This window comes from Lampris incognitus, chromosome 19 (assembly GCF_029633865.1).
Source record: "Lampris incognitus isolate fLamInc1 chromosome 19, fLamInc1.hap2, whole genome shotgun sequence".
NCBI lineage: Eukaryota > Metazoa > Chordata > Actinopteri > Lampriformes > Lampridae > Lampris > Lampris incognitus.
The window spans coordinates 11,014,344-11,030,200 of NC_079229.1; the positions used below are offsets into that span (position 1 = coordinate 11,014,344).

The window sequence follows — 15,857 nt, forward strand, 5'->3', positions numbered from 1 at the left end:
CCATTTGCAGCAATTACAGCATTGCAGACCTTTGGCATTCTAGCTGTTAATTTGTTGAGGTAATCTGGAGAAATTGCACCCCACGCTTCCAGAAGCAGCTCCCACAAGTTGGATTGGTTGGATGGGCACTTCTTGCGTACCATACGGTCAAGCTGCTCCCACAACAGCTCAATGGGGTTCAGATCTGGTGACTGCGCTGGCCACTCCATTACCGATAGAATACCAGCTGCCTGCTTCTGCTCTAAATAGTTCTTGCACAATTTGGAGGTGTGTTTAGGGTCATTGTCCTGTTGTAGGATGAAATTGGCTCCAATCAAGCGCTGTCCACTGGGTATGGCATGGCGTTGCAAAATGGAGTGATAGCCTTCCTTATTCAGAATCCCTTTTACCCTGTACAAATCTCCCACCTTACCAGCACCAAAGCAACCCCAGACCATCACATTACCTCCACCATGCTTAACAGATGGCGTCAGGCATTCTTCCAGCATCTTTTCATTTGTTCTGCGTCTCACAAACGTTCTTCTTTGTGATCCAAACACCTCAAACTTGGATTCATCCGTCCACAACACTTTTTTCCAGTCTTCCTCTGTCCAATGTCTGTGTTCTTTTGCCCATCTTAATCTTTTTCTTTTATTGGTCAGTCTCAGATATGGCTTTTTCTTTGCCACTCTGCCCTGAAGCCCAGAATCCCGCAGCCGCCTCTTCACTGTAGATGTTGACACTGGTGTTTTGCGGGTACTATTTAATGAAGATGCCAGTTGGGGACCTGTGAGGCGTCTGTTTCTCAAACTAGAGACTCTAATGTACTTATCTTCTTGCTCAGTTGTGCAACGCGGCCTCCCACTTCTTTTTCTACTCTGGTTAGAGCCTGTTTGTGCTGTCCTCTGAAGGGAGTAGTACACACCGGTGTAGGAAATCTTGAATTTCTTAGCAATTTCTCGCATGGAATAGCCTTCATTTCTAAGAACAAGAATAGACTGTCGAGTTTCAGATGAAAGTTCTCTTTTTCTGGCCATTTTGAGCGTTTAATTGACCCCACAAATGTGATGCTCCAGAAACTCAATCTGCTCAAAGGAAGGTCAGTTTTGTAGCTTCTGTAACGAGCTAAACTGTTTTCAGATGTGTGAACATGATTGCACAAGGGTTTTCTAATCATCAATTAGCCTTCTGAGCCAATGAGCAAACACATTGTACCATTAGAACACTGGAGTGATAGTTGCTTGAAATGGGCCTCTATACACCTATGTAGATATTGCACCAAAAACCAGACATTTGCAGCTAGAATAGTCATTTACCACATTAGCAATGTATAGAGTGTATTTCTTTAAAGTTAAGACTAGTTTAAAGTTATCTTCATTGAAAAGTACAGTGCTTTTCCTTCAAAAATATGGACATTTCAATGTGATCCCAAACTTTTGAACGGTAGTGTATATACGTATATATATATATACACACACATATTATGTATATATATATTCATATATATGTGAAAATAATGTGTGTGTGCGTGCATGTGTGTGTGTGTGTGTGTATATGTGCAAAGAAAATGGGCTATAAAGATGTGTATGTACGTAAGTCAATCTCATAGCATATTTAAAGATGCATGTGTCTGTTTCCTGCGTTATTTGAAATGTTGCATGGTGGGAAGAGCAGTGCCATCCAGTCACTGGAGGCACCTCCGTTTAAATCACTGCATCATCATTAGACGTCAGCGTACGCCTGTGTGCAAAGGGTCCGTGGTGGGTTCACCTCCTGCCCTAGAAGAACAGCCTTGCCCATGTGCACAACCCGGAGAGCTAAAAGAGGAAGGAAAGGGAACGTCTGCAGTTCTGCTGACATGATACCACTGGGAGCGGATACATGCTTCCATTTCACCCTCGTTGTCACGCTTGTCTCCGTACCCAGTTCATCCTCCTCATCCCTGTCCAGTAGTGGGTGTATTTTACAGTTTGACATGGTGCAAAACCAGGTGAGGCACAGGGCACCACTCTACTACTCAGCTGCTGGCTGGCTGAGGAGAAGCTGAGCTGACAAGTGGGCTCGGCTGTGTCCCAGTGTCCCTAGAGACGAGAGTAAGAACGACGACAAAAAATGTAAACAAGGTCAGTTTCCCCCCGTTGGTCGCCTCCCTCTTCACTTCCACCTCTCATCTCTTCCCCGTGCCCATCTGCTGGCTCTTTGACTCGGGGCCATTTCTCCAAAATGATGCTCACATCATGTTCCAACTGCACATCATCCAGATCCTCAGGAGGAAAAGACATGAGGTGTTCTCTATGATGGCACCAGAGCCAAAGATTATCCATCATCTACATAACTGACCACCTATCCAGTGTGTGATATCATTTGATGGCGACACAAACTCACGTCTGCAGCGGCCTCACCCAGTACTGGTGTGGGAAGATGGCGGCTCGAACTTAACATTTGCGGCAGCCTCACCCAGTGCCGTCCATGCGGTGTCTTTGTCCGCGTCTGGGTGTGTGTCTTCATCTGGTGGCTGGGAGAGCTGGTGCTGGATCGGCTGGGAGAGCTTGGTCTGCTGCGTCCTGTGGGCCCGGGGACCACGGCCTTTCCCGAATAGGAAACGCAGAGGGTGGTCTGACAGGACGCGGAAGCGGGGCAGGCTAAGCTAACTGCTAGCCCATGCAGACCGGCAGTTCCGATACCACAAAGGGCGGTCTGGCGGCGGCCTTGCCTGGCATTGACTGTGTTTCTAGTGTCGTCGTGTGGAGTGCAGGGAGGTGTGTCGAAGGTGTCTGGCTGGGATAGCTGGCGCTGGATCAGCTGTGGGAGCCTGGTCTGCTGCGTCCAGTGGGTCCAAGAACCATGGCTCTGCCTGGAGCTGCGCCTGAAGAGGAAACACCGAGGGCGGTCTGACAGGACGTGGAAGCGGGGCAGGCTAAGCTAACTGCTAACCCATGCAGACTGGCAGCTCCTACAGTCATGCTGGCTGGTGTTCATTCTCTTGGACGTTGATTTTTTTGTGTGGACATGTTGGATATGTGTTTTTGTAGTTTTGTAGTTTTTGTAGGTTTTTTTGTGTAGTTTGGATATATGGTTTCTTGTAGGTTTTGGATTTGTGTTTGTCTTTGTGTTGCACTGCTGTGGGCTTGGGAAAACGATATATAAATGGTCCTGATTCCTGATTTAAGTCTATATCTCCATTTATGTTGCTGTGACCGGTTAGGGAGAAATGTCCTTCGTGATGCGGTTATCCCCGCTTTTGTTGGAGATGTATGCGGTGAAGATTAGGGTACAGGTGGTAGCCTTCTAAGACATGTGTAACAGCTTAACAACATGCCCTCGCTTTAACAAAGACCTGCCAGAGAGAAGCTGCCAAAAACTGTGCCTTGTTAAAGAGAGCCGAACGCCCTCTGGTGGTCAGAAACAGAAATACGCTCATCTCTCTGCCCCCCCCCCCCACCACACACACACACACACACACACAGTGTCTTCTCTTCCCCTTTACTCTGCCCATCCCCCCTCCCAGTTCTCCAGCCGAGGAGTGCCCTGGTAAATAATTGACGCATATGGCTGCTCTGCTTCTGGATCCCTGTGCTGAGGCTGTGCTGCTTATGGCAGTGCTGTACTGGGCACTCAGAGTCAACATGGATATTTGGTTGTGTAACGCTACTTTGTGTCTCAGTGCAAAATTGTGGCATCATTTACGTTCCATGCTGCCCATGTGCTGCTGCCCCCGTCTCAGTCCATCGGGCTTCCTTAAAGACCGCCTGGGAGATGTAGCATCAAACGGCATATGGAGAGTCGCAGGCGTCCTTCACTCAGGAGAGCTGCGGTCTCAATGAGCAACCTGCTATTTAGTTTTATTTTTAATCCCACTGTTTACTTCCCCTCAGATTCTTGCATTGCATTTATTGTGCTGGGTGTGGGTGTGGGAGGTTGCAGAGCCACAGCTATACGCTGTGCCGAACTGATGGAATTAGTGCAAATGATTCATTATCTTACCAGAACCAGGATGGGCTTCAGTGTCAACTCCATTATTCTAATACATCTGTATTTTTCTATGACCCCAGATCACGACTTTGCTGAAATGCATACAATATTCTCTTTTTTTATTTTTTTTTTATTTTGATTGCGATATACTTTACCGAGGCCCTGTGATGGCCTGGTGGCCTGTCTAGGGTGTCTCTCCGCCTGCTGCCCAATGACTGCTGGAATAGGCTCCAGCATCCCCGCAACCCTGACAGCAGGATAAGCAGTTAAGATAATGGATGGATGATGGATGTACTTTACTGATCCCCGTAGTGAAATTACGCTCTGCATCCATCCTAGCTGTGTAGCTAGGAGCAGTGGGCAGCCGCCGTGAAGCACCCGGGGACCAACTCCAGTTCGTCTTGCCCTGCCTCGGTCAGGGGCACAGGGGCACAGTATTAACCCTAACATGCATGTCTTTTTGATGGTGGGAGGAAACCGGAGCACCTGGAGAAAACCCACCACAGACACGGGGAGAATATGCGAACTCCACACAGAGGACGACCTGGGATGACCCCCAAGATCGGACAAGCCCGGGGTTTGAACCCAGGACCTTCTTGCTTTGAGGCGACAGCGCAAACCACTGCACCACCATGCCACCCATATATAGCATTCTTACATACACACACACACACACACACACACATATATATATATATATATATATATATATATATATATATACATACACACTCACACACACACACACACATAGTAGTTTTTGTAGGTTGGTTGGAGCAGATGATGACGGTTGGAGCAGATGATGACGGTTGGAGCAGTAAGTGCTATATATAGCACTTACTGTATATATAGCACTTACTTATATAGTGCTATATATAGCACTTACTATATCAAATTATACCAGTAAAAGTGTTTGGACCCAGTGTAAATATGACACAGCGGACTGGGAGCAGTGACAGTAAACCTGAATCATTTGGAGTCCGGGTCCGAGGGGAGGTGTTCGCTGACACCTGCTGTCTCAAAGCACAGACTCGCCGATTTCTCCAACAGAAAACATTTATTGATATTATTTTTTCAGCTCAGAACTGGTATTTATGTGCTCTTGACCCAATACCGTTACTCTGTGTCCAGGAGATAAAACGCAGGCAACGTTACAAGTTTGCATTGTAATTGAGTAAACAAAAGACAGGACCAAAATAAGAGAACAAAGCAGAACATGCTCTGGACTTCTACACCAGCGATGCCCTCTTCTGTTGTCGTAAATCGATCATTCTTCTTACGTGAGGAAATCAGTTGCATAACTGAATCAACATCCAGGTAAAGGCCAGAGGAGGTAACACATAAAATCACTTGTAGTTACATAACTAAATGGTACATTCTGTAGTCTACCCAGTGTTTGTAACATCATCAACAAATAAAACATGTTACAAGAAAGCGGCCTAAGTAAAATGCATGTCATTCCAAAAAAGCTACACATCTTCTAGAAAACCAAAGCCCAAATGACGACTGAGGTGTGAAGAGATTAATGCCCCTCAATGTACTCGGATCTTGATCTTAGTACACCAGCAAATGACCGAAGGAAGGATTAAAAGGGACGACTCACCCAGAAACAAAATTCTCCTGTTACTCCTGTGAAGATGCGCAGTTCAGTCAGTGTGAATAAACACAATACTGTAGTGAATTCAGGGTGCAGCCGGGAATCCGCCACAGCCGGGACGCGAACCCGACAGTCCCAGTTCCCGGCTGCCCCCTGAATTCGCTGCATTGGTGTCAGAATTGGGATGGTGAGGCCGTGAGGCCATCGGAAGCATGTGCACCCAGAGGCGGGAGGGAGCTGGTATGCTGAAGCGTGGGGACGCGCTTCCCAAATGAAGGGGGTAGTGTAACGACTACGGAAACTAGACTGACTAGCCCTTGGCTAACGGGTGGACCCTTTAGTTGACTGGTTAGCAAATTCGCCCGTGGTGCGGGCGACCTGGGTTTGCATCTTGGCTGTGGCGGAGTCCCCGCTGTCCCCTGAATTCACTACATTGGAGTCAGAAGTGGGATGGTGAGGCTGTGAGGCCATCGGAAGCGTGTGCACCCAGAGGTGTGAGGGAGCTGATATGCTAAACCACGGGGACGCACTTCCTGAAGGAGGGGGGTAGTGTAACAATCATGAATCAGTAGACTAGACTAGACTAGCCAGCTGGCTAAGGGGTCGCACCCTTTAGCTGACTGGTGAATGTAGTCGCCTGTGGTGCGGGCAACCCGGGTTCGCGTCCAGGCTGCAGCGGTTCCCGGCTGCTCCCCTCAATTCGCTACAATACTGTGACGATTACAGAGCCAGAGAACCTGGGCATTCATCTGAGATGTGATCCAGAAACACTACTGCCGATGCAGGAGCCGCTCCAGCACTGCGCACTGATTCAGGACCCAGACAAGCGATGTCTACACTTCTATAACTAGAAAACGCATTTGGAAAAACGATGGTCAAGTTCTCTGGGTTTTCTTTAAGCCATTAAAGCGCATCGCCTCAGCAGTCTATTTATTTCTACAGGACACTTGGACAGTCTTGTAGTGGTCACAGGGACAACATTCGTAAATTCTGTTTCAGAGCAGATTTTCCTTTAAAGTGCAACACATATGCTAAGGCTTTGCATAAAGCAAATAAGACAACGGGACCCATATGCATAAATCTCCCAACAACAGTCGTAATAATCTAGTGTTATGTAACGGTGAGTTTGACTCCCTCCTCCACTCATTCACGGGAGATAAATTGGTCTGCCGTTCTGAAATAAACAACACATCGGGGGCCCTGGCCAACCTCACAACAGATATAAACTGAGAGAAAACAGACTTTGAGCAGAATCACCTCCTCTTACCCCACCCCTCAGAAAAAAAAACACCTCCCAAAACACAAAAACTGTGTTATTGAGCATAAAAGTCTAAAAAACACGGGCTACGTGATGATGATGATGGTCGGAGCAGTAAGTGCTCTACAAATCCTACAGCTTTGGCATTTTGCTTGTGCAAATAAAACCTACATGACACATACAACTGAATTACAACAGCAGCTGAGGCGTAGATCATGAATACAGTTGACTTCCTCCAGCTCAATGAGGAAGCATTTTCTTCAAGACAAACTTGGTATATTCTTATTATTAATTCATACGCTGAGATGTGCAATTGAGCATGATGGGGCCGTGACACCCATCCCACAAATAAAACTTTTGGAAATACAAACAAATTCCAGTGACGCAACTTTCAAAGATAAGAGTCTGAATCTCATCTACATCTACCTCACCTCGTGTCCTCCGACATAAGCTAGCTGGTACAAGTAGTACTTCTGAGTAAATAGAAAACCTCTTACTCGTAAACAGCAGTCTTCTTATTTCTCTAAGGCAGATTGCTATGACACCTGCTTGTCCTCATGCCCTGAGCCGGAGGGACAGACGTCGATGCCTTCCACCCCCGAGGTACTAGTGTCACACAGGTTTCGTTTGATGACATCTTGACTTACAGTGTCACCTGTGGCTTCACTGCTGGGAAAGCTGGGGGGGATCGAGTCTGTCGCGGTCCCCCCCTCGGCTTCCTGGACGTCTGATTCCAACTCCCCACCTGGTGATGAAGGCACTATTTGGCCAGTGGTTGAGTTATCTGTAAGAAATGACGGCGGTTAAATGGGACGGCATTAAAAAAAAAAAACGGAACTGCTCTGACAACCAGGTTTAATCAAGTCCTCTTACCTGGGCTGAACTGATCATAAGAGGTATCTCCGTAATTGGCGAATACAGAGCTGTCGCTCACATTCATGGTGGACACCATCTCTGAGAGATCTATGGTCATTGCCTCGGAAACGCTAGAGATATCTGACATTCACAAAGAACAAGTGTTCAACTTAAACACTGGCTCTATGTAACATATGAAAACAAAACTGTGTGTGTCAACGATCCATCCATCCATGATCTAAACCGCTTATCCTGCACTCAGGGTCGCGGGGATGCTGGAGCCTATCCCAGCAGTCATTGGCGGCAGGCGGGGAGACACCCTGGACAGGCCGCCAGGCCATCACAGGGCCGACACACACATTCACACACACACATTCACAGCTAGGGACAATTAAATGTGGCCAATTCACCTGACCTACATGTCTTTGGACTGTGGGAGGAAGCCGGAGCCCCCGGAGGAAACCCACACAGACACGGGGAGAACATGCAAACTCCACACAGAGGACAACCCGGGACGACCCCCAAGGTTGGACTACCCCAGGGTTCAAACCCAGGACCTTCTTGCTGTGAGGCGACCACGCTAACCACTGCGCCACCATGCCGTGTCAGCTATCAAGACACTGAAAAAGATCCCATGGCTGTATTAGGTAATTCTGTTTACCAACGTCTTGAACAGCTTGCATGGGTGGGGTCAGAGGTGGGTCCTGGCCAACTTCTTCATTTTCAGACAGATTTTCAGTCCCTCCACGAGGGTTGGATGCAGCCACTGAAGGCACCTGAGGGACACAAAACATGTTTCAGTTTAATCTGTTTTATCAGGAATACCAGACGACAACATCTTGCTGAGAAAAATGGTGTGATACCTTGGCGTAGTCACTCATAGGTAGTTCTTGTGTACTGTCAACTGCAATCGCAGGGGACTGAAACTTGCTTTCACCTTGGGCGTCAGGCTTCAGAGGACGAGTTGGGATCCTGTGCAAATAGCCGTAACCAATACCACAGCCAAGGCTGAAACACAAACGAGACACAGAAACCTGGAGATATGTTTGCTTTGTCTGCTCAGAGTACAGAAAGGTTATATGTATACACAGATTACCTCAAAAACTACTTCTATAATTACAGGAGAAATTATCCATGTTATTGAGATACACTGATCAGCCAAAACATTAAAACCACTGACAGGTACGTGAGTAACATTGATTATGTCATCACCATGGCACCTGTCAAGGGGTGGGATGTATTAGACAGACAAGGGTCAAATTGTGATGGCTAAAAGACTGGGTCAGAGCCCCTTCAAAACAGCAGGTCGTTTGGGATGTTGCTGATATGCAGTGGTCAGTGCCTACTAAAAGTAGTCCAAGGAAGGACAACCGGTGAACTGGCGACAGGTTCATGGGCGCCCAAGGCTCACAGATGCACACGGGGAGTGAAAACTAGCCCATCTGGTCCAATCCCACAGAAGAGCTACTGTAGCTCAAATTGCTGAAAAGCTTTGCTGGCTATGATAGACAGGTGTCACAACACAGTTTTCTTTTGCATCATGTGGATGGCCGGGTGCATGTGTGTGCCATTCACCTGGGGAAGAGATGGCACCAGGATGCACTGTGGTAAGAAGGCAAGCTGGTGGAGGCAGTGTGATGCTCTGGGCAATGTTCCGGGAAACCTTGGGTCTTGGCATTCATGTGGATTTTACTTTGACATGTACCATCTACTTAAACATTGCTGCAGACCAGGTACACCCCTTCATAGCAACAGTATTCCCTGATGGCAGAGGCCTCTTCCAGCAGGATAATGCACTCTGCCACACAGCAAAAAATGTTCAGGAATAGTTTGAGGAACATGACGGTCCAAGGTGTTGCCTGGGCCTTCAAGTTCCACAGATCTGAATTTGATTGACCATATGTGGGATGTGCTGGAAAAACAAGTGCAATCCATGGAGGCCCCACCTCACAACTTACAGGACTTAAAGGATCTGCTGCTAATGTCTTGGTGCCAGATACCAGAAGACACCTTAAGAGGTCTTGTGGAGTCCATGCTTTGAGGGGTCAGAGCTGTTTTGGCGGCACGAGGGGGACCTACACAATATTAGGCGGGTGGTTTTAATGTTTTGGTTGATCGGTGTATAGTGTGTTAAGGAACCCCTACCTTCCCTCACCCCCCCACGCACCGTTAGGTGTCACCACCACCTCCCTGCACTGGTCGCTCTGTGTGTTGTACACCAGGAGCTTCAGAGGTTTCCCTTCATTGGCTTCAATCAAAGAAAAAAAATCCTCCGACTGCATAAAAAGAAAGAGTCATGTTAAAAACACACAAATTAATAGACAAGGATGCAGTTAGTCACAGAAACTGTCAACATCATTCATGAACAAACTTGTTTTTTAGCAGGGTGGTGCCTTCATGTGGATGTCATTGTTATGATGTAAAGGTGAAAACCTACGTCTTGCAACACCTGGTCTGCTCCCACTATGAAGTCCCGGTGTGCCTGTAACCCTGCCAGTGCTGCTGGAGAATTGGCCTCCACATCCTGAGAGGGGACACAAAGTTATTCAAGCGTTTCAACCTCAAAATCCTATTATATACAGTGAAATGATTACCCAGCAGCCATGTGGACAGGAACCAGCAGAGATAATGTAAGCTGGCTTAACAGAGGCGCTCACGCCAGTCCATCACAACGTGTAACAGTTTAATGTTGCCTTGAATATAAGCAGATGTAAATAATTTGTAGGATATGATTCAAGATCATGACTGTAGAGTCATGATCTTGAATCATAAAGACTCTATCAGGTGAAACTGGGTTGAGGCTTCTGGTCTTCATATAAAGCACTACTTAGAAGCCGTCTGAGAGAAATTTCTGTGACTAAACACAGCGGTTCAGACTAGTTTAACTACACAAGAGAGCCCCTTTTCATTAAAAGAAAAAAATAAAAGATCCAATTGCACTTTTTTTTATTTCGAGTCAATAAATAATGATCCAAAAATAAATAAATAAATAACTGGCCACTTTAAAGTTCAGATTCTGAAATCAATAAGACTATGTTAATAAACAAAAATTGCAGTGAAGAGTTTCAACAAAGGACTAACAGCCAAACATGTTAAAGCAGTTGATATTTTCTTGAAATGAAAGTAGCCTCATCTCATTAGTCATGTACAAGTCGATCTTAACGACTCTGAAAAGGGTGAGTCATAGTATGTATGCCAATAAGCAAGGCACACCATTTTATAATGGAATGTACCATTCAGTCGGTTGTTATAATGGGGCCCTCTAATGCAGAGTGGTCTGTATGATTCATTACACTGATGTATGGTGATGTAATGTTTAAGTTGCCTAAACTGGGGGGCATCCGGACAGAGGTGGAAAAACCCGGTCCAGAAAGTAAAAACCCTAACTGTGTCTTTACTCCACCCATGTACTAAACCATCAGATTGCACTGACTAGTTTCCCAAAGCAGCTGGTTAAATACATGGATGGAGTAAAGACACGGTTAGAGATTTTTATTTTCTGGACCGGGTTTTTTCACCTCTGCATCCGGGTAGCGTATTCCATTGCTTACCAACACAGGGATCGCCGGTTCGAATCTCTGTGTTACCTCCGGCTTGGCCGGGCATCCCTACAGACACAATTGGCCATGTCTGCAGGTGGGAAGCCAGATTTGGGTATGTGTCCTGGCACTACCACCTCCTCTGGTCGGTTGGGGTGCCTGTTCAGGGGGGAGGGGGAACTGGGAAGAATAGCGTGATCCTCCCATGCGCTACATCCCCCTGGTGACACTCCTCACTGTCAGGTGAAAAGAAGCGGCTGGTGACGCCACATGTATGGGAGGAGACATGTGGCATTCTGCAGCCCTCCCCGGATTGACAGAGCGGGTGGAGCAGCGACCGGGATGGCTCAGAAGAGTGGGGTAATTGGCTGGATACAATTGGGGAGAAAAAAAGAGGGGGAGGTTGCCTAAACCGAACACTAACCCTAATTGAGGTTGATTAACAATATGTACCAAATTGTAATTGTTATCTAACGAGTCCAACGAATTGGGGGGTTTCCACCTCTCTGAAAGCCTCTATTCACCTCCCATTAACACCCATACAAGAGATAAGAGTACATATTTGACAAGCAGGTTAGGCTTCGTTTACCAAGACATGCCAAACATTCTCGTTGGCTCCCTCGAAGCTGCAGAAGCGAACGCTGGCTCCCAGCAGGCCCTGACCGCCCCACATGTTACTGGGCACAACATCCAGTTCCCTCACCCGCTGGGTTTTGGTGCTGTGTACCTCAAGCTTAACTGGTTTCTCCACATTGGCTTTTAGAAGGTCTTTCAGCAAATCACTCTCCTTATTCTAGGGAGCGAGAAGGAGACATGAGCCATCTAAATGCTGACATTTGACAGAATTTGATGGAATAAACATCTTTCATATATGAAAATGTATCTTCCTTCATATATGAACCCAGCCACTGAGGATGCACAAGCCAGTGCATTCTTAGTGTCGGTCCAAGAGCAGATAAATGAGGAGGGTTGCATCAGGAAGGGCATCCGGCGTAAAACCTTTGCCAAATCAAATATGCGGATCATAAATCAGATTTCCATACCGGATTGGACAAGGCCCGGGTTACCAATGACCATCACCGGTACTGTTGGCCAGCAGGGTGCCAGTGGAAACTATGCTACTGTTGGGCAAAGGAGAAGGAGAGGGAGACAGCATATCCAGAGGCAGCGGGAGAGAAGGAAGGGTAGGAGTGTGGAGGTGAGAGTCAGAACTTTGAATGTTGGCACTATGACTGGTAAAGGGAGAGAGCTGGCTGATATGATGGAGAGAAGAAAGGTACGTATACTGTGTGTGCAAGAGACCAGGTGGAAGGGGAGTAAGGCCAGGAGCATCGGAGGTGGGCTCAAACTCTTCTACCATGGTGCGAATGGGAGGAGAAATGGGGTAGGAATAATTCTGAAAGAAGAGTATATAAAGAGTGTGTTGGAGGTGAAGAGAGTGTCAGAAAGAGTGATGAGTTTGAAGCTGGAAATCAAAGGTGTGTTGATGAATGTTATCAGCGCATATGCTGAGATGGATGAGAAAGAAGAATTCTGAAGTGAGTTAGATGAAGTGGTGGAGCATGTACCCAAGGAACCGAATTGTACTGATTGACTAGACAGAGGGACTGAGCTGGGAAGGATGTACAGCAGGTTAGGGTGATCAAGGATAAAGATGGAACTGTGCTGACAAGTGAGGAGAGTGTGTTGAGAAGGTGGAAGGAGTACTCTGAGGGGCTGATGAATGAAGAAAATGAGAGCAAGAGATGGTTAGATGATGTGGGGATAGTGAATCAGGAAGTATGGTGGATTAGCAAGGAGGAAGTGAGGGCAGCTATGAAGAAAATGAAAAGTGGAAAGGCGGTTGGTCCACATGACATACCTGCGGAGGCATGGAGCTGTTTAGGAGAGATGGCAGTGGAGTTTTTAACCAGACTGTTTAACACAATCTTGGAAAGTGAGAGGATGCCTGAGGAGTGGAGAAGAAGGATACTGGTACTGATTTTCAAGAATAAGGGTGATGTGCAGAACTGTAGAAACTACAGAAGTATAAAGTAGATCAGCCAAAGCATGAAGATATGGGAAACAGTAGTGGAAGCCAGGTTAAGCGGAGAGGTGATGATTAGCGAGCGGCATTATGGTTTCAAGTCCGGAAACAGCACTACAGATGTGATGTTTTGCTTTGAGAATGTTGATGGAGAAGAATAGAGAAGGCCAGGAGTTACATTGTGTCTTTGTGGATTTAGAGAAAGCTTATGACAGGGTGCCAAGAGAGGAGGTGTGGTATTATATGAGGAAGTTGGGAGTCGCAGAGAAGTAGGTAGGAGTGGTGCAGGATATGTATGAGCAGTGTGACAGTGGTGAGGTGTACAGTTGAAATAATGGATGGGTTCAAGGTGGAGGCAGGATTACATCAAGGATTGGCTCTGAGCCCTTTCTTGTTTGCAATGGTGATGGACACGTTGACGGACGAGATCAGGCAGGAGTCTCCGTGGACTATGATATTTGTGGATGACATTGTGATCTGTAGCGAGAGTAGGGTGCAGGTTGAGGAGAGTTTGGAGAGGTGGAGGTATGCACTGGAGAGAAGAGGAATGAAAGTCAGTAGGCGCAAGACGGAATACCTATCCATGAATGAGAGGGAGGACAGTGGAATGGTGAGGATGCAAGGAGTAGAGGTGACAAAGACGTATAAGTTTAAATACTTGGGGTCAACTGTCCAAAGTAATGGGGAGTGTAGAAGAGAGGTGAAGAAGAGAGTAGAGGCAGGGTGGAGCGGGTGGAGAAAAGTGTCAGGAGTGATTTCTGAAAGAGGGGTACCAGCAAGAGTTAAAGGGAAGGTTTACAAGATGGTAGTGAGACCAGCTATGGTTTGGAGACAGTAGCACTGATGAAAAGACAGGAGGTGGAGCTGGAGGTGGCAGAGTTGAAGATGATAAGATTTTCATTGGGAGTGATGAAGAAGGACAGGATTAGGAACGAGTATATTAGAGGGAAAGCTCAGATTGGACGGTTTGGAGACAAAGCAAGAGAGGCAAGATTGAGATGGTTTGGACATGTGTGGAGGAGAGATGCTGGGTATATTGGGAGAAGGATGCTGAATATGGAGCTGCCAGGGAAGAGGAAAAGACGAAGGCCAAAGAGGAGGCTTATGGATGTGGTGAGGGAGGATATGCTGGTGGCTGGTGTGACAGAGGAAAATGCAGAGGACAGGAAGAGATGGAAATGGATGATCCACTGCGGCGACCCCTAACGGGAGCAGCCAAAAATAGTTGTAATAGTAATAGTAAACATCTTTCATATCACAGAATGAGACATTTCGGGAGTTTCTGTACACATTCATGCAATGATGTGGAAGGAAATTAAGTTGCACCCATCTGTCTTCTTCAGGGACTGGGGTGGAGGGGGTGATGTCAAAGATTTTATTGACCAACTCCATACTCACAAGTCGGGTATTTCCTATTGAGAGGATGAAGTCAAAAAAGGGCTCCAAACCAGCTTTGTCAGCCGGCGAATTCTCTTGAACCTGAAATGTAAAATAAGAAGGAAAAAAACAATCAAACCACAGACTGACAGTACAGATTACTCAAAGACGTCACCATGTGTCAAGTCAAAGCATTGCAGGAAGCAAAATTAGGGGAAACATCACCCCAACCCATCCCTGCCCACCCCATCATTGCGCAGATATTAGGGACCTTCTCCACAACAGAGACATATAAACAATGCAGAACTATTTAAAAGTAACCCATTGGTTACTAGCTAGTTCAGTCGGAGATCGTCGCACAGAAGCAGTGGTTGTCTAAGCGTAATGTAGCTTGGATATGTGCCAAATGCCACCTCATCACGGAACATCGGTGTCTTGTGACTAAGATGAAGCGAACCGAGTCGCACACGCAATATAAAGCTAATTTTGAAAGTAGCACAACCGATCTAACTAGCACAGCTAGCAACACAAACTATATAATGGGTAACTTCCTCGTTAGCAGCAGCGGCAGCAGCGGCAGCAGCAGCAGCAGCAGCCGACCAGGGCACAACCTCGCTTAACCTAGCGCAGCTATTAGTTACCCCGTGGACGTGGTATCCACTATTGGCTCCCCCGTCCGTCAAAAACGAACTCTGCGGTAACCCCATTGCACCCGACCGACGCTACTGACTAACACTAACTATGAGACAAGGGTCAGTGAGGTAGAATAACTTTCATTACTAAGGAATAACTAGCTACTATTAGCTAGGTCGCGGCGTTGACAGGCACCGTCAGCTTGTGCCGAGTCCAGACAAAACTACCAAATACAGATAACAGAAACGCAGAGCCTTTGCATTTGGCAAGCGCACACAACGCCGCAAATACACACATTCGTACACTGCTACGCAAGACTTTTACATAAATACAGCGTTTGAATAACCAAGACATACAAATGAAGATCAAAAAGCGGATGAGATGTGAAAAGCGTGGAATAGCGAGGAATCGATTAAACTGGTTTCGATTAGCCATCACTGACGGGGGTCTCATCGTGTTGTTTAGCAACCGTAGACGCTTCATAGCCCGGGAAGTGCGAACAAGGCGAGCGCGCATAAACCAGAGGAAGTGTGACGCACGAGCTCGCCGATTGGTCAGGCTACATAGTATGGACTGCTATTGTTGTCAATATTAAATAAATAAATAAATAAATACATATAC

The 15,857-nt window shown here is 46.8% G+C and overlaps 1 protein-coding gene across 1 annotated transcript; it reads right to left on the reverse strand.

The window, feature by feature from the left end:
* Nucleotides 1-4,997: 4,997 nt before the first annotated feature.
* LOC130129936 (Golgi reassembly-stacking protein 1-like) lies at nt 4,998-15,437 on the reverse strand. The gene is made up of 9 exons (XM_056299630.1): nt 15,245-15,437; nt 14,625-14,705; nt 11,790-11,993; nt 10,099-10,185; nt 9,807-9,937; nt 8,525-8,669; nt 8,323-8,437; nt 7,680-7,802; nt 4,998-7,590 (listed from the first exon to the last, which is right to left on the reverse strand). The coding sequence occupies exons 1-9, from the start codon at nt 15,308-15,310 to the stop codon at nt 7,343-7,345; spliced, it is 1,200 nt and encodes a 399-aa protein (XP_056155605.1). The 5' UTR covers nt 15,311-15,437; the 3' UTR covers nt 4,998-7,342.
* Between the last annotated feature and the right edge of the window lie 420 nt (nt 15,438-15,857).